This window comes from Onychostoma macrolepis, chromosome 01 (genome assembly GCF_012432095.1).
Source record: "Onychostoma macrolepis isolate SWU-2019 chromosome 01, ASM1243209v1, whole genome shotgun sequence".
NCBI classification, from domain to species: Eukaryota; Metazoa; Chordata; class Actinopteri; order Cypriniformes; family Cyprinidae; genus Onychostoma; species Onychostoma macrolepis.
This window is the reverse complement of record NC_081155.1, coordinates 14,214,426-14,233,649: the sequence shown is the minus strand read 5'-3', so window position 1 is coordinate 14,233,649 and position 19,224 is coordinate 14,214,426. Positions and strand designations below refer to the sequence as shown.

General features: G+C 36.4%; 2 protein-coding genes across 8 annotated transcripts in view; one reads left to right on the top strand and one right to left on the bottom strand.

Moving 5' to 3' along the window:
* Positions 1-13,508, top strand: part of tbck (TBC1 domain containing kinase) — a 65,506-nt gene extending 51,998 nt beyond the window's left edge. For all 3 annotated transcript variants that reach the window (XM_058775067.1, XM_058775076.1, XM_058775086.1), the window contains exons 24-26: positions 10,105-10,280; positions 12,890-13,049; positions 13,176-13,508. In XM_058775067.1, the coding sequence (XP_058631050.1) occupies positions 10,105-10,280; positions 12,890-13,049; positions 13,176-13,286 (447 nt within the window). In that variant the 3' untranslated portion in view covers positions 13,287-13,508. The remainder of the gene's footprint in view (positions 1-10,104; positions 10,281-12,889; positions 13,050-13,175) is intronic.
* A 4,205-nt stretch (positions 13,509-17,713) lies between these two features.
* The window catches only part of npnta (nephronectin a), a 54,891-nt gene continuing 53,380 nt past the window's right edge, over positions 17,714-19,224 (bottom strand). For all 5 annotated transcript variants that reach the window (XM_058778437.1, XM_058778464.1, XM_058778446.1 and 2 more), the window contains one exon: positions 17,714-19,175. In XM_058778437.1, the coding sequence (XP_058634420.1) occupies positions 19,065-19,175 (111 nt within the window). In that variant the 3' untranslated portion in view covers positions 17,714-19,064. The remainder of the gene's footprint in view (positions 19,176-19,224) is intronic.

The window sequence follows — 19,224 nt, the reverse complement described above, 5'->3', positions numbered from 1 at the left end:
TTATTTTTGAGTGCACTGTAAAAAAAAAAAAAAAAAAGTTGAAATTTTAAGGAAACCAGCTTTAGCATTTTTGAGTTTGCTCAACTTATTTTTGTGGGAGATTCTCAAATTTTTGTTGTATAAACTTAAAACAACAAGTTGAAAGAACTCAAAAATCTAAATCTTTAAGTTGGCTTAACTCATGACAGAGATTTGTTTTAGTATTGACGTCACCTTGCACCTCGGATCCAAAACGAGTGTTTTTGGAGCTTGATTAAATAAATGCTTTGTTTATAATAAGAAGGGCGTTTTAAGCTATGAAACTCTTATATGCCAAAAGATCAAGGCAAATTTGATTTCTCATGTCATGACCCCTTTAAGATTTGCACTGGTAAACAAAAGGTTACACAGTAGCTTAGAAACAAAGATGTCTGTTCAGAATCTGGCAGTTATGCATTTAAATCAAGTGACTAAATAGTCTTTAGTACATGTTTTGAAAGTTTACTGCGTTATAGTTTTAGACCCATTCTCCTGTGCCATACAAGTCTATTTGAGTTTTTTGAGTATTTCTTTTCTATTTGGTCTAGTACTATTTATTCATCCTTTTTCATGCATTTTTCTCTGCACAGAATCACTTGTTTTTTTCTGTAGCTGTGCTCTGGGGGGTAAATGGTGCGGTTAGGCCTGCTGTTGATTGTCATCTCCTGGTCATTAGAGCATGATGTGTCTGCTGAACAAGCTTTCTGCTCTCTCTCTTTTTGTCGGCCATCTGACAGGCGCCATCACTAAAGCCTGACTCCAACAAGTCGGAACTTGCAGCCAAACCTTCTTTCAGCAGCCGTGTGTGTGTGTGTGTGTGTGTGTGTGATAGAGATGATGATACCAGTGACTTCAGCTGATTCAGAGAAACATCATGTGTACACGGCTGAATGCGTTTTTGAGCAACACTAAGTATTTGTAGATGGTCGCGCTCTGAAATTACTGTCATGATGAATAGTAATAATCACAACATGCCTTTTATTGTGATGGTTACTGACTGCAATAAAGTATAATCAAATGGTCATACCTGATAGGGATGCATAACACACTGAAATGTGTTATGTAAAATAGCAACAGATTTCTGATTGAATTCACATTTCCCATTTGGTGCAAGATGAAAATTCCAATTAAGTAATACCAATTTAGTCTTAACATTTCATTTAAACATCAATGTGTCTATAATTTGCAAAATTAGAATCTATTATCTGAACCGGACTGATATGTTGATGAAAGGATAGAGAAATGATCGTTTTTGCGGTGCGTTGCAGCCACTGTCAATAGGTTTGAAATTTTGTTTTCTTGCGTGTTCCCATTCGTCAGTTATTTCATCATAACAGGTCTTTGCAATTCAGAGATTGTATGGACAATTTTTTACAAAGGCTCAGAAAGGCTGCATTTATTTGATGAAATATACAGTAAAAACAGTAATATTGTGAAATATTAATATTAACTTAAAAAAACTGTTTTCTGTTTGAATATATTGTAAAATGTAATTTATTACTGTGATCAAAGCTGAATTTTCAGCTTGTTCAGTGTCACATGATCCTTCAGAAATCATTCTAATATGCTGATTTGCTGCTCAAAAACAATATTTTGTAGGTGCCCCATTGTTTTCTAGCACTACCTTAATCCTCCTGGGTTTGGAGTTCACCAGAGCTGCGCAGGTTGTTGCTGGAATCCTCTTCCACTCCTCCATAATAACATCACGGAGCTGTTGGATGTTGGACACATGGTGCTTCTCCACCTTCAGCTTGAGGATGTCCCACATGTGCTCAATAGGGTTCAGGTCTGGAGACATACTTGGCCACTCCATCACCCTCACCTTCAGCTTCATCAGCAAGGCAGTTGTCATCTTGGCGGTGTGTTTGGGGTCGTTATTATGTTGGAAAAATGCTGGTCGGCCCAGTTTCTGAAGGGAGGGCATTATGTTCTGCTTCAGAATGTCTCAGTACATGTTGGAATCCATGTTTCCCTCAATGAACCACAGCTCCCCAGCAGCACTCATGCAGACCCAGACCATGATGCTACCACCACCATGCTTGACTGTAGGCAAGACAGAGTTTTCTTGGTACTCCTCACCAGGGCATCGCCACACATGCTGGACACCATCTGAGCCAAACAAGTATATCTTGGTCTCAGTAGAACCACAGGACATGTTTCCAGTAATTCGTGCTCTTGGACAGGTTGTCTTCAGCAAACTGTTTGTAGGCTTTTTTGTGAGCCAGCTTCAGAAGAGGCTTCCTTCTGGGACGACAGCCATGCAAACCGACTTGTTGCAGTGTGCGGCGTATGGTCTGAGCACTGACAAGCTGACCTTCTGCTTCTGCAACCTCTAAAGCAATGCTGGCAGCACTCATACGTCTGTTTTTTGAAGCCAGCTTCTGCACCTGACGCACGGCACAAGGACTCAACTTCTTTGATCGACCCTTGCGAGGCCTGTTCAGAGTGAAACTCATCTTGGAAAACCTCTGTATGCCACTGGCCACTGTACTGTAACTCAGTTTCAGGGTGTTACTGATCTTCTTGGCCTCGGCCATCTTTGTGGAGAGCAACAATTCTAATTCTCAAATCCTCAGAGAGTTCTTTGCCATGAGATGCCATGTTGAACATCCAGTGGTCAGTATGAGAGAATTGTACTCAAAGCACCAAATTTTAACTGCACTAATACAAGATACACAAATTGGTATAGTCCTGTCAAGCAGACAAAAACATGAACATGATGAATAGGACATGTGGCTTTGCACGGTTAAACGACAGCTGTTTTCACATAGCGTGTACTCACTTTTGTTGCCAGCTTTTTTGACAATAATGGCTATATGTTGAGTTATTTTCAGAGGACAGTAAATTTGTTCTGCTATACAAGTTGCACATTGACTACTCTAAAATATATTCAAGTTTCATTTCTATAGAATTGTCATTTGAAAAGATATACTAAAATGATTGCTGAAATGTGAGGAGTGTACTCACTTTTGTGAGATACTGTGTGTGTGTGTGTATATATATATATATATATATATATATATATATATACTAGGAATGGGAAGATTCACCGTTGCATCAACATAAAAGTTAACAATCCGAAGTTGGCATTTGTATTGCGATGCATCATTTCTAATATATCTGCATATACTGTCACTTTTGATCAAGTATTTTCACTGTTTTGCTGTATTAGCACTGTTTTGCTGAACAAAAGCATTATTTTTTTAAAAATGGATATCTTACTGGCCCCAAGCTTTTTAACAATAGTGTGTTTGCATATTATCAGCTACTCTTGATACTTTTGCACCAAATATTTAATGTTGCATTGGCTCTGCATCATAAGATCCATGTAGATTTACAAGAGATTCCTGATGCTGTTTTAGTTCCTCTGCAGACTCATTTCTGAGCTTAAGTTCTTTCACTCCTTCAGACAGTTCTAGCAATTGTTCATTAAAGTCTCTGCCATTAAACGCACAGTAACGTCAGTCCATTTTGCGAAGAATTCACCTCCATTAGTTGGGCTTTACTAGATGCTCTTAAAGGCTATTTATGGCTTGTTAAGCGAATAAGCTAGTTTACTCAATAATTCAATAACAAGGTTCTCAATAACACGCCACTCTAACACAAAGAGCCAAAGAACTGTGGGTAATCCTCTTAAAAACATTCCTTTTGGGCTGTGTACACGGCCTTTGTGTCAGCCTGTTAATGATCGATGTTCGGAATGACAAAGTGCAAATGACTTCTCGGTGAACTGAGGTCGTTGTCAGAACCAAAAACCTTGAAGCAAGTGGACCTGTACTTTAGTCACAAATACTCTTGTACTGGACCCTTTTCAATCAGTTTTGCTGTTCATTTTGTTGTGTGCATTGGTATATTGTTGGACTTTTAACTTGCATGTCATGTGGTATTAATGCTGTCCATTAGTTTCTGGTTGTTTGACTGTCGTTGTGATTCATGTGTTGGATAGGAGCCTTACAACTGTAATAACGTATATAATCTTCCAGCTTTGTAGAAATAAGTCACAAAAACAACAACAAAAGAAAAGAAATGGAATATATTCGCAACAAACTCCCACTGTGATTACTGGTATTAGATGTTTATTCTAAAGACAAAAAAATGCATTTTAATAGTTAAAAATAAACAATTATGTGCATTGTTTTGTGGGGAAAAAACATTCTTGTTCACTAGTTTTATGGCACTATTTTTTGTGAAGCTGGTTTGGAATATTTTTTATGAAAAGTGATATACAAATATATTTGAATTGATTTAAAAATGTTTTTCTATTCTAATATATAAAAAAGTAGAAGTAGAAAAAAATAATACACTGCTAATGTATTACATATATTTCTATATAAATTTAAATACAAAATAATAAATATTTTTAAATATAATTTTTTTTTATGCAGTGACAAATATAAGCTAATCATTTAATTTTATCCATTTACTGTACATGGAAATATATGGATAAGAATAAGATTATCATCATAATATAATCATCATATTTGTGGGTACATGGCATTAAACATTTTGAAAATACTTGATGCATGTTGTTAGACATGATCTAACAATATCAATCCAAATATTATGGCAATGTATCTGGGCAATGTAATTATTTTGCATGCAACAAAATGCATGTTTTTCTTTTTTTTAGTAGTATATTCCAGCTTTGAGGTGGCATGCGACGCTAGGCTCTAATTGGTCAGGAGAGGGGAAGAGAGAAGACCATTGTCTCATTCCTTCAGTCTTAGACCTGTATTATTATTCTGCAGACTTTCTTTGAGACTCTCTGATGTGCAGCAGACTAAACGTATCACCTGTTCCAGTGCAGCCAGATGTTGGATGGTTAAATGCCTCTCACGCACCACAGGGCATCATCACACGACTGAATTTATGCCAGATCTCCATCTTTCATCATTTTTGATAGAAGATAGCATATATCTTTTGACAGCTCCTGTCATGTAGATGTTAAGCCTTTCAAACACAAGCTTGTTTTCAGATTTGCACTGGTAATCCTTTTCAGACCGTAAATACCCACTGGAATGTTTGCATGGATTTGGTTATTTCTCCATTTTTAAAGCCAGCTCCTTTCAGCTTTGAGACATTTACCGCTTCGACTGATCAGACCAGCTCAGTGGCTTTCGAATCTCTTGCCATTCTCTGAAACCACAGAGCATCCAAACAGACAAGTTTATGGCCTATTGAAATGTCACCACTGATAATAAAAGGTCAAGACTCTTGCCTGCATTTAGAGCGTCTGAAGCCAGGGCACAAGGGCCTCCTTTAGGCAATGATGAGAATGCCACGGGCCCTGCGGCTCTAATGCACTTTAATACCAGAATCCATTGGACATCAGCCGCCCTCCATTCCTCAAACTTACCTCCATTGCTAAGGTGACCTCATAGGTAATTGGCTGCACTCTGTGGGAGGCTGGTACTCCGTGACTGATTGGACTGATTTCATGGGCTACTGAACATTGACATTTACGAGATATCCCCCCACCTCACTGCCCTTTCCTGTGCTGTTGCCCTTTGTTTCAGAGTCCTGCACTGAGAAGTGAGGAATTCAGCGATAATGCGCATTGTTATTAGGGTTTTTACCGTTTATGCAGTGTGGCTCGCTGGTGCTTTTTTTGTTGTTTTTTGTGGGGAATCTTCTTCGCAATGCACACTTGTTGCAATTTATAGGCAGTTTTTCATCAAAGTGGTCATCTTGGTGCTTTTCACAATCATAAGATGTCACTAAACAATTGGATTTATCAATTTGCTTTATATTATATATATACATATATATATATATATATATATATATATATATACAGTGAGGCAAAAAAGTATTTAGTCAGCCACCAATTGTGCAAATTCTCCCACTTAAAAAGATGAGAGAGGCCTGTAATTTTCATCATAGGTATACCTCAACTATGAGAGACAAAATGAGAGAAAAAAAAATCCAGAAAATCACATTGTAGGATTTTTAAAGAATTAATTGGTAAATTCCTCGGTAAAATAAGTATTTGGTCACCTACAAACAAGCAAGATTTCTGGCTCTCACAGACCTGTAACTACTTCTTTAAGAGGCTCCTCTGTCCTCCACTCGTTACCTGTATTAATGGCATCTGTTTGAACTCGTTATCAGTATAAAAGACACCTGTCCACAACCTCAAACAGTCCAACTCCAAACTCCACCATGGCCAAGACCAAAGAGCTGTCAAAGGACACCAGAAACAGAATTGTAGACCTGCACCAGGCTGGGAAGACTGAATCTGCAATAGGTAAGCAGCTTGGTGTGAAGAAATCAACTGTGGGAGCAATTATTAGAAAATGGAAGACATACAAGACCACTGATAATCTCCTCAATCTGGGGCTCCACGCAAGATCTCACCCGTGGGGTCAAAATGATCACAAGAACTGTGAGCAAAAATCCCAGAACCACACGGGGGGACCTAGTGAATGACCTGCAGAGAGCTGGGACCAAAGTAACAAAGGCTACCATCAGTAACACACTGCGCCGCCAGAGACTCAAATCCTGCAGTGCCAGACGTGTCCCCCTGCTTAAGCCAGTACATGTCCGGGCCCGTCTGAAGTTTGCTGGAGAGCATTTGGATGATCCAGAAGAGGATTGGGAGAATGTCATATGGTCAGATGAAACCAAAATAGAACTTTTTGGTAAAAACTCAACTTGTCGTGTTTGGAGGAGAAAGAATGCTGAGTTGCATCCAAAGAACACCATACCTACTGTGAAGCATGGGGGTGGAAACATCATGCTTTGGGGCTGTTTTTCTGCAAAGGGACCAGGACGACTGATCCGTGTAAACGAAAGAATGAATGGGGTCATGTATCGTGAGATTTTGAGTGAAAACCTCCTTTCATCAGCAAGGGCATTGAAGATGAAACGTGGCTGGGTCTTTCAGCATGACAATGATCCCAAACACACCGCCCGGGCAACGAAGGAGTGGCTTCTTAAGAAGCATTTCAAGGTCCTGGAGTGGCCTAGCCAGTCTCCAGATCTCAACCCCATCGAAAATCTTTGGAGGGAGTTGAAAGTCCGTGTTGCCCAGCGACAGCCCCAAAACATTACTGCGCTAGAGGAGATCTGCATGGAGGAATGGGCCAAAATAACAGCAACAGTGTGTGACAACCTTGTGAAGACTTACAGAAAACGTTTGACCTCTGTCATTGCCAACAAAGGGTATATAACAAAGTATTGAGATTAAATTTTTTTATTGACCAAATACTTATTTTCCACCATAATTTGCTAATAAATTCTTTAAAAATCCTACAATGTGATTTTCTGGATTTTTTTTTTCTCATTTTGTCTCTCATAGTTGAGGTATACCTATGATGAAAATTACAGGCCTCTCTCATCTTTTTAAGTGGGAGAACTTGCACAATTGGTGACTGACTAAATACTTTTTTGCCCCACTGTATATATATTTATATTTAGTCATTTAGCAGACGCTTTTATCCAAAGCGACTTACAAATGAGGACAACAGAAGCAATCAACTGTAGTATTAAAACTAAAAGCTAAAACTTATAAATACTATATATACACATTTAAAAAAAATAAAGAAATTAAATAAAAATGACAAATGCATACAACAAAATTTCAAAATTAACATTTAATTGAAAACAAAAAAATAAAGCTAAAAACAATTCAAAATATTAAAGAACAAATGGTATAAGAGTATAATAATGATTCTAACATAACACTAAGCCAATCACCAAAAAACTACTACATATGTGTATGTACAACCACACACACATACATACACACACACACACACACACACACACACACACACATATATATATATATATATATATATATATTCTTTCATTTCCATGTAGTTTGTTGAAGTACTAAAATAACTCAAATTAAATAAAACTAAAACTTAATAAAAGAACCTATACAGACATAATAAATAAATAAATATATATATGCTGCATTGCTCTGTGACATTGCTTATACATGCTAATACAGCAAAACAGTGAAAATACTTGATAAAAATAATTGGCTAATTTCAGAACTAAATTGCAATTGCAATTTTTACAAATGGCAAAAGACAATATAAATATGAACATTAAACTACAATAGCACTACGGTATTACTGGGTTTTTAATTTTCAAATTACTTTTAAATTCAAATGTCAATCATGACTATGGTGATGATATTATAGATGTTTAAATCAGTAGAGAGTTTACTATACCATTTACACTGCTATAGATTAATTCAAGATATGTTTCTCTTAATTTACATGCTTATAAGTTGTCTGATCCTATGCAGTTTTGATTCTCAAGTACGACAGTATGTCACTTCCCAGATATTCCAAGTCCCGACAAATGCCGTTTCAGCATTTTAAATGGGCAAAGCAATGCCATAGATTTTTTTAGAACATTTTTACTAATCTAAAGAAGCTTTTTCCTTTCATAAAGAACCTTTTGTGAAATGGAAAGATTGTGTGCAATGGAAGGACTTATAAAGTTCTTCTTGGTACCATACAGTCCTTGAGCCAATAAAGAAAATTTTTAACAGTGGCAATCAAACCCACAATCTCAGCATTGCTAGGGACTTGCTCTACTGTTTGAGCTACAGAATGCAGAAAGAGATGTGTAGCTCTTTCTACTGGAAAACATGACAATATTGCTAAAGAAAGTGATTTTTTTTAAATTACACACTACACATATTAGATTGGCCATACTGCCCATCCTTTTTTGCAATTCACTTGCTGTTGGCGGTTACTGTAGATGATTTGCTTGGTAATTTGACCAGCGTTGAGGTGTAGAGAGGATGAACAGGAACAGTGATTGTTATCCACGCCTATTGTACCTATTAAATTGGTCCTTTCTGATAAAGATCTAATGTGCCTGAACCTGAAGTGCCAATTAGAGCTATGATATTGCTGTATTGCTTTTCAGTCGAGTGGGAGAAATGATATTTATGTGAGAATGAGTGGTTTTCATTCTGAATTCAACTGGACCATTTGCTGCTCTGTTAATCGTTGGGATGTGGCACAGATGGAGAAATTTCCAGACAGGTGGCCTCCTTGCATGTGGAGGCTAGATGAAGCTAATTGCTCCAACCGGGTTGGGGAAAAAAGGGTTTGATAATGGATTTAAGATAGCAGGGGCCCAGGACATTGGCTGCAATGATAGGCCAGAAAAAGTGTGTCTTGATTTTGATTCGGGCAGGTTTGTGCACCCCATGTAGACTTCAGCAAAGATGCAAGTGTTAGGATTTTTGACAACAGCTTGTGACAGATTTTCTAACGGTTAAATTAAGCAGCAGTATTTTGGATACCCTTGAGGGGTCATGCGGCACATCCAGGTAGGCTGGTGAGCTATCGCATGAATAAAAAACATCTAATCTTGCAGTACTTTTAATTCCCACCTACACAGACAGGAAAAGATCATCGGACTGACATCAAAACACCATTTAAAACAGTTTGTATCTACTTGTGGTTTAGGGTCGGGTGAATAACCTCAGCCTCCTCTGTCTGGGGAAAAAAGTTTAACGAGAAGTTGAGGTCAAGGAAAAGGTTTTTTTCTGGAGTTGTCCGTAATAATGCCATAAGACTATGTGATTGCTGTGATGTGTTCACTGAATGCGAGCTGGTCATCTTTGCGGATAATCTAGGGCTTTTATTCACCTCGAGGTAACCGCTGTGCTTGAGAGTCAGAAGCCATCTTGAGAGCAGCTCAGTCTTGACAGGTTGAGCTCGAGGTGTTGATTATTCATTCAGGTTGAGATGTCAGAGAGATATGAGATCACAGAGGTGAAAACAGATAGAGGCATGAAAAGGAGCCCTGATGTTTGTCGACATGGCAGTGAAATAGAAAAGCCATGCATTTGGATGAGAGAATCAAGCGATCTGGTATAAATGGAGAATGGTATCGGACCAAGTACAGATCCTTGAGGGATACCGGTATCGTCAGGGTGCAGGATGCAGGAGTTGAACATATGTGTGTGTTTTCATTAAATTTACTCCATGTACTTCATTGTTTTTCTTGCTTAACACTGACTGGCTAATGTTTACTTGTCTTTCTTTCAACCCACTCATCACTTTCTCTCACACATTTTTTAAATACTGCAAAATTTTTTTGCACCCTCAGAGCCGCGAACCACTCAAGCTGAGCGAGCTGAAAGCAGAAGTGTCTCCGCGTATCTCTGTTGAAGACCTCATTGACCTGTGTGAGCTCAGTGGACTGGCTTGCTTTAAAACTCCTGTCAAGAGGGCCAGAACTGGGAAACCTAAGATTCTAGCAGTGGACATCCGGAGCCTTGAAGAGTATCCTTTCAGTCTTAATGATACTCCAAACAGAATCCGCACACTGCCAAAAAAAAAAAAAAAAGTTTTAGTAAGATTATTTTTAGTCTCACCAAGCCTGCATTTATTGATATAAAAATGCAGTAAAAAAAAAAAAAAAGCAGCAATATTGTGAAATATTATTATAATATAAATTTTCTGTTTGAAAATATTTTAAAATGTTTCTGTGATGTAAAGCTGAATTTTCAGCATCATTACTTCAGTGTCACTTGATCCTTCAGAAATCATTCTAATATGCTGATTTGCTGCTTAAGAAACATTACATATTATTATCAATTTTGGAAACAGTTGTGCTACTTAATATTTTTGTGGAAAACCATATTACATTTTTTTTACCATATTCTTAAATAAAAAGAATAGAAAGTTACAGCATTTATTTGAAATATAAATCTTATGGAACATTTTAAGTTTTCTATCATTTTTGAATAATTCAATGTGCCCTTTTGAATTAAAGTATTTATTTTTTTTACTTACCCTAAACTCTTTGAATGGTTGTGTAATTGTATCTTCTTAAGATATAACATGCTTTTGTCCCAAGCTAGACCTCAGGACATTGGAAACATCGAAAACTGGAAAAATTGTAAGGCCAACTCCAAGAACAAAGGAGGCCTTTTTATAAATGTACTTGCAGAGTTACCATAGTTGTTTTGTTGTTTGCAAGCAATAATTTAAGAGTTGGCTGTACTCTTAAGTAGATAATGTAAAAATCAGATCAATTGAAAAATCAAGCCCATACACAGATTGTTGTCTGTTGCTGATAGTGAGAGTCCAGTGTGGGAATGTGTGGGAGAGCATTACGGTGGGTCATTTGTTGAAGAGGTTTGTCATTGTTTGCATTAGTGCTGTTTTAAGTAGATACAAGAGAGCACACAAGCAGGATAAGAGCAGTCATAATAAATGTATACAAGGCTTTCAGGGAAATTAAGCTGCCGCATAGTAAATATGATGTAAAAGCTGGAGGGCTGGTATATGAATGTAAATATTCATCGTCCTCTCATTCTGTATTCTGCACCATTTATGACCATATCAATATTTGATATGAATGTTAGACAAAGACCTTTCTGTTTTAATGCCTGTATAAAGTCTGCATGAACTAATGATTAATGTGAGCATTTTCTCATCCTCTTGAGAAACGGAGAAAGGTCTTGTTAAATGTTTCAGAAAAGTTCAGCTCCCAATCATTTTTGTTGAATGATGTAGCGCAAAATACCACAGATTGTAACTTCATCTATAGAGGAAGGCAGTTAAGAAGAGTTATTATTCAATTACACTATGCACTCTTTCTCTTTTCTCATCTCATCTTTCACTCCACTCACCTGCCGCGTTTCATTCAGCGATTCTCTTTGAGACGCTGCTCTTGCATGCACTCATCTTGGTCATATTCAGTCGATGTCCCAGGGGACTTTTTTTTCCACTCGTTTTATTTATTTATTTTTTTATCTTGTCCTGCACACTTTGTTCTCTTGTCTCTTTTCTTTTGTAGTGCTGCAGTGGTTTTTGGATGGAGTTGGACGGTTTCCACAAAGCCGATGGATCTATAAGGAGTTTGTTCTGTAAATCCTGTGAACTTCACCTGACACAATTACAAACGGCCAGCTCAAGAGCTTAGAAGAGATTGCGTGGCACTTAGATGTCTTACCAGAACATACGTACACCAAAGTACCTCTGGGTATTCACTTAATTCACTGTAACACACGGAGTAGAGCTGAACTTCGTAATGGCCTCCACATTTTGAGTTGTTGTTGTTTTAAAAAAAAAAAACATTTTTCTTTGAGATTAGATTAGTTTAGTTTATTTATATAGCACAAATTAATACAACACAAGTTGCCCAAAGTACTTCACAAACTAAAAAACACACTAAAAACAAAGTAGCTAAACCAGATATAAAACACAAAATCACATCAACATACAAACAGTAGGAGTCGAGACCACTTCATAGAAACTTTATAGAAATATTTAAAAGATATGATTTGGGCTCAAGAGTTACCCTTATGTTTATATTTTGTCCTGTTAACACAGAGAAGATTTCAAAGATTGTTACTGAACAAGGTTTTGTGCTTTAAAAATGTATGCTTAACTCTGGATTTTAACCCTGTGAACTGGCCCCTACGCAATTTTTTTTTTTTCACTGAAGATCTTTGCAATGTTCTCAAACCGCTGCTATGGATAATACAAAATATGGCTTTTCGTACAAAAATAGTTACACTACTGTTAAAATGTTTGGGGTCAGTAAGATTTTTTAAAAGTAGTTCATATTTTGTTCAGCAAGTACACAAAACAAAAAATACCAGTTTCCACTAAAATATTAAGCAGCACAAGCGTTTTCAACATTTATAATAAATGTTTCTTGCGCAGCAAATCAGCGTATCAGAATGATTTCTGAAGGATGATGTAACACTGAAGACTGGAGTAATGAAGTTGAATCTTCAGCTTTGAATCACAGGAATAAAGCACATTTTAAAATAGAAAACAGTTCTTTCAAATTGTAACAATATTTTACAGTATTACTGTTTTTACTGTACTTTTATATAATAAATGCATTCATATGGCCCTTGACCGTACGTGTGCAGCTTCAGTCGAGGTCACATCCCAGGTAGCATTAACATCCCGTACACCTCCACGTTTGGGCCGGAGGGGGAACTGCTCCAGTGTCCTGCTGCCAGCACCCTGGCCGGATACAGATTCCGTGTCATTGTGATCCTCAGCAGCATCATGAAAAATGCGACCACGGTAAAGTTATTTGATTTTCCTATTAATGTTTGTAGGAAACACGCATGCACTGTTAAATGCAAGTCACTTTAGATCAAATGCATTAAATTGAACAATAATGATAATTCGCTTTCTTTTCTCCTGTAGTTTGCAGCTCACCTGGTGAAGGTAAATTTCCCTCGCGTTTGTGTCTTGGATGGTGGCATGAACAAGATGAAGTCTACTGGGCTGTTAACCGTCCCATCCCCGCAGATATAACGGGATGTGCTTCTGTTAAAGGGAAACTTTGTAAACTTTTTACATGGTGCAAAAAGCGAATACATTTATCAGCTAATACAGTTTTCTTCTAAACTATGTCAAGAGTTCCTTAAAGGCATTATGCATGTCAGCACTGAAAAGTTTGAACTTGAAAATAAATAACAAAACTGAACACAGACTTCTGGGACCAAACAAATCAACAAAAATAAAGTTGTTGTTTTTTTACAGTAACTGTTGTCATAAAATCATTATTTGTAGTTTTCAAATTTAAATGGAGTTTTTTTTTTTAAAAGCCACTAAACTGAAAGTTGCCATTCCATTTCTAGTATTTATTAACCTGTTTACTTTTAATTAATGTTCTGGGTTTTATTGTGCATCCACATTATTGTAAAAAGATAGTCTCAGTTTGCTAAAAATCAATTCGCTCTTTCCTTTTTTACGTTTACGTTGTGTGAGTTATTGTACAGTGCTAACCAATAGTCGAATAGCTATGTTAATGATCCAATCAATAGGAAACTCCATTCTGCATTTTCTCTTGTTAAATATCCCGTTGCAGTCTGAAATCCGTGTTGGTACATAGAAAGACATTGTGAACAGGGTTTAATAGTTACATTTTCAAATACCGACATTGTCAAAAACTTCCAGAGAAAGTTATGATGAACAGAGGACAATATTCTGTGGGTGAGAACGCTTAATGTCTCGACAAATCAAACCAGACAGAAAGGTCTGGAAAATTTATATAACCACATTAGTGTGCAAGGGCTTTCTTCAAATGCAATGCAGTGTTTGATGTGAACAGGCTTGTATAATCAGAAATGCACTATTGGTTCCACTTCTGTCAGTTAAAAACAGGAACTATAATGGATCACTGAATATATGAAAAACTGGGAAAATACATACCTGGGCTGGCAAATATTGTAGCATATGTGTATAAAAACAGTAGCTTCATTTCATGGATGCATCCTGTTAGGAGTCAAAAGCACTATAGATGGTGAAGTAATGATGGGATGTTCTTGGCAGATATTTAGCACCTTAAATAGTTAGCTCAGGAAAATGACATTCTGTAATCATTTATTCATCCTCATGTCGATCCAAACCTGTATGGCTTTTTCTTCCGTAGAACACAAAAGGAGATGTTTGGCAGAATTTGCTAAACGTTACTTTTGGCATTCAGTGCAAGTGATGGGGACTGAAGCTGTTTGTTTATGGAGCAGACTGACTGAAATTTGAATCATTATTAGCTGAAAATCTCCTCATTTGCATCTCATTCATATTCAAATATGTTGCCTCAGGATGCATCTTTTCTTTAATGCATAAAAGCATCAGGACATTCTGCATAGCATCTTTAGTGTTTTGTGAATAAAAGAAAATTGCATGGGTTTGGAATGAAACGAGTATGAGACCGAGGTGCATTTTTGATTTTTAGGTGAACTATTTCTATAAATTTCTCAAAATATTTGCTTATGCATTGCTCCTGAAAGCATGGATCCATTTAGGGGCACAGGGGTATCAGACCTTCACATTATCAGTCATGTTACAAAGTGCCACCTTCCACAGACACTGGGAGTTTTCAATCCAGTACAGTGTTGTAAGGAAAAGATGGAAAAAAACATTAACAAGTCTGTACGAACCAGAACATCCTTTCACAGTGTTTCCATGCTGCAAGAGTTCAGGCTGTGCTAGAGGCGAAAGATGGAGTTAATAAGACTACAGTAGGTAAGTGCACCAAATAAAGTTGCCACTGCAAGTACATGCTTCACCTCCACACAATGCACAGCTGTGTCTCTAGAGGTGACTGCTGCCGTTTCAACAGCAAGTTCAGAGCCAAATGTGCTTATTTTTACAATTTCCCCTCGGGGATCAATAAAATTGATATTTTAGATAACTGTGGGATTTTGAACCTCATTGCTACCCAGCCCAGAGCATACAGGAGAATATAAAAATACACTCATCAGTCACTCCTGCCAGCTGTAATGTCGTGCCTTCAGAGGAACACAACTCTGCTACAACACTAATCTTCTTCTGCAAAGGTTTTTTTCAAACTGCCTTATGCTTTTAAAGAGAGTGAGTGTGTGTGTGTGTGTGTTGTGTACAGTATATGTATGTATATATATATATATATATATATATATATTAGCAGTGTTGGGCACGTTACTTTAAAAAAGTAATTAGTTATAGTTACTAGTTACTTCTCACAAATAGTAATTGAGTTAGTAACTGAGTTACATCATTATAAAAGTAACTAATTACCAGGAAAGTAACTATTATGCGTTACTTTAAAAAAATGTTCAAATGTCAAATAACTTTGGATGCCCCAATATTAAATATGTTAAATTAATGAAATGGACACTAAAAGAATAAATTATTATTATAAAACATTGTACATTAATCTACACTATTTATCTACTGATACTTATTATCAGTCAGTCAAGCATTATAATATAATATTATGATAATTTAATATTATATGATGATAGAACTTTAGTAATTAGAATAACCAAGTATGAATACATATTTGTCATCAATATAAAACGCACTAAGGATTAATGAGCTGCTGGGTTCATGAATATTAATCACGTTGTCTGCGTTCGCTCGAATTGATTTGCTGAAATCAAAACAGGGAGGATAATAGGTGAGCGCCAGCCAATGAGATTGTCGTTTGCGCATTAGTTCCGCCCACTACAAGAGAACCCGGCAGTTCTTAAAAGCGGAAGAATTCCAAAGGAACTCCGTTATTTTGACAGGAAAATACAACAAAGAATATCGTTTACATGTAGCGCCTCAATTCTGCATGTTATGAAAGACTCTCGTGCTCTGTATCTTTCTTTGCGTGCGTGTATGTGAGAGAAAGCGACGGCGAGTCGTGCGCCTTCACACTACAGTTTATGGGACGTCAAATACAGCTACACTGCGCATCCATTCAGATGAACTGAAAAAATAAATTCTAATAATATAATATAGTAACGCCACATTTTATTGTCAGTAACGGTAACGGCGTTGTAACGGAGGAAACAGTAATTCGTCTGATTACTCGTTACTGAAAAAAATAGCGCCGTTAGTAACGCCGTTTATTTATAACGCCGTTATTCCCATCACTGTATATTAGTGCTGTCAAACCATTAATCACATCCAAAATAAAAGTTTTGTTTGCTTAATATGTGTGTGTTTTGTGTATGTTTATTATGTATATATAAATACACACATACAGTATGTATTTTGAAAATATTTATATGCATTTACATGTCTATATTCATATAATTTATATTATAAATAAATATATTTAATATATAAACAACATTTTTTTCTGAAATATATACATGCATGTGTGTGTATTTATAGATACATAATAAATATACACAGTACACATACATATATTATGTAAACACAAACTTTTATTCTGGATGCGATCAATTGTTTGACAGCACACACACACACACACACACACATATATATATAATGTTTCTCATTATTTTTTTGTTATATATTATGTAATTTCTTATTAAAAATAATTATACTAAACATTTAAATGACTTTAATTTTCATTAATAATATATAAAACACTTGCCACTAAAATGGATTTACATCAGAAGATTCTTATTTCAAATATATCCATAAGATTCAAGCGAAGGTCAGACGAGGCATGATTGTCCTTGAATACTTGGTACTGTTGAAAAATGCATTTCTTTATGAAAATTACAGTTGATTGTACCAAGGTTATAGCTGAACGCTCTCAGAACAATTCAAAACAGCCACTTCAAAACAACATATTTTTAAAAAATTGCTTACAATGGGACTTGAATTTCTCGTACAGGGAGTTTCACTGATTCAGATCAAGGCCATAAGACAGTAAAGCAAAGCAATAAATGGGCCTTGTTCATGCGAGGAAAATACAAGCAAGAGCAAATTTCTGTGCAAATCATTATTGAGTTGAACGCTATGATTTTACAAGCGTTTTTGAACGATTTACACAATAGTTCTGCACATGAATGAGGCTTGATGTTTTTCAGACTTTAATAGACAGAACAGGCTTGTTCTAGCACAAAAGCAGTGTCTGAAAAGAGCAATTTGCATAATTAATGAACTGACTCAAAAACACGCTGACGAATGGCATTCAACTAAACTGTTATTTATTTTTTTTTAATTATTAATAATTTTACTAATAATAATGTTAGAATTCAATCATATTATAAATGCATATAAATATATTGCTACAAAAAAGACAATATATAGTGCTGTGCAGCTGTTGCCACATGAAGTCAAATGAATAAACAAATCATTTAATTGCCTCATCCAAACTGATTCACTAATTGAATTTGACTTCCCAGTTCTTCAAATAAGAGACTTGCTAAATTGTAAAGCTGTGTGTGAAAACAACATGACACAAACAATCAGTTTCTCACTCGTTACTGAAAAAAATACAAGACATATTTTGCGTTCACACCTTTTAATGTCTGGAGATCATTGCTTCATCTGAATATTAAACCAAAAGCTTTCATATTCAACACACAGTCTTAAAGGGTAACCATGGTTGTGATGATCACAGAATGGCTGATACAGCCATTAATAAGTAAAATTCAGAATAGTTTACTGGTTTGTACTTAACAATATACGTCAATAAAATACTCAAAACTGGTTTGCGTGATGTAAACATTGTCCTGCATCACTTATACGATGAAGAATTCACATATATATGCACCTACAAAGCATATTTGAATTTTTTATATATATATATATATATATATACACATGTATGAATACATTTACAATAATACACCAAAAATAGTTCGTCACTCAGATTAGCTGGTTAACAAAGCACGTGTGCCGAATTTCAAAAGGGACATCATCATCATTCAGGTGGCAAATAAACAGTTAAACTGGGCAACTTGCATTTACAATGGCATGACAATGTCTGTTTGACAGTTCGACACAAATATTAGAAGTGGGAGACAAATTTTACATCTACAAAATTAAAATATACAAAAGTATATTTTCAGACTTCTGACATTTTAGACATCTCATCCAATAGAGCACTGCAGTAATGTATTTTTGTAGGCCAACCTGGAAGTTAGCAACACCTTTGTTCACCCAAAAAAAACCCAGCTGGTTTTTGGATTACTGTAGAAAATAAGGTCTGCGACCAACAAAAGTTTGTGATTCTTACATGTTTAGAATTAAAAAGATAAACTACACAACGATCGCATGATTTCAGCGCTACCACCGTTACACTTCCAATAACACTTTAGTCTTTTTTTAAAAACATTTTCCCTGAAAGTTTGAGTTAGAATAGTTTAAGAGCGCCATTAAAAACACGAGGTTGTGAAAGCGACAAGTGAGTAGATGAGTTTACCTGCTCAGCTCGATGATGTTTAATGTCCCTGACAACCTCTATAGACCTATTTTGCCACTTAGCAACTGCCTTTTTCAAGACAAGTAAAAGCTTTAAATAAAAATCACAAGGGGGTTTTACTGATGCATTTTATGCCTTAGAACAAAATGTGAAAATATCTTGAGCTTGTGTTTAACCAGGCATTAAATAAAAAACTATTGGAAACTGAAGTGCTAAAATGCCAACTCATTTCCAGGATTTGGCCTACAAAAATATGTCATCCCTGCAGCACTATATAGAGCTGGAACATGCACTTGTAGCCACTGAGGAAGGCCAGAGGAAGTGCACCATAACTGACAGGAAGCCACGTCCCTTTCTGTAAGGTGTCCGTCTTCCTAGAGTCCCGTGAGTAAAGCTGGCATTAAAAGTCTCTGTTGGTGGTGTTGTTGGTGTTAAAGTCTCCTCAGATTGTGCTCTTCCTGACAGGAACCTCGTTTGAGACTCACATCGTCCAGAGCTATTTCGCCTTTACGGCCTCTCCGCCGCTCGCCTTTCACAACCACCTGTAATGACATAAATCACAAATCACCGATGCTGGTTTCCAGCTGACCT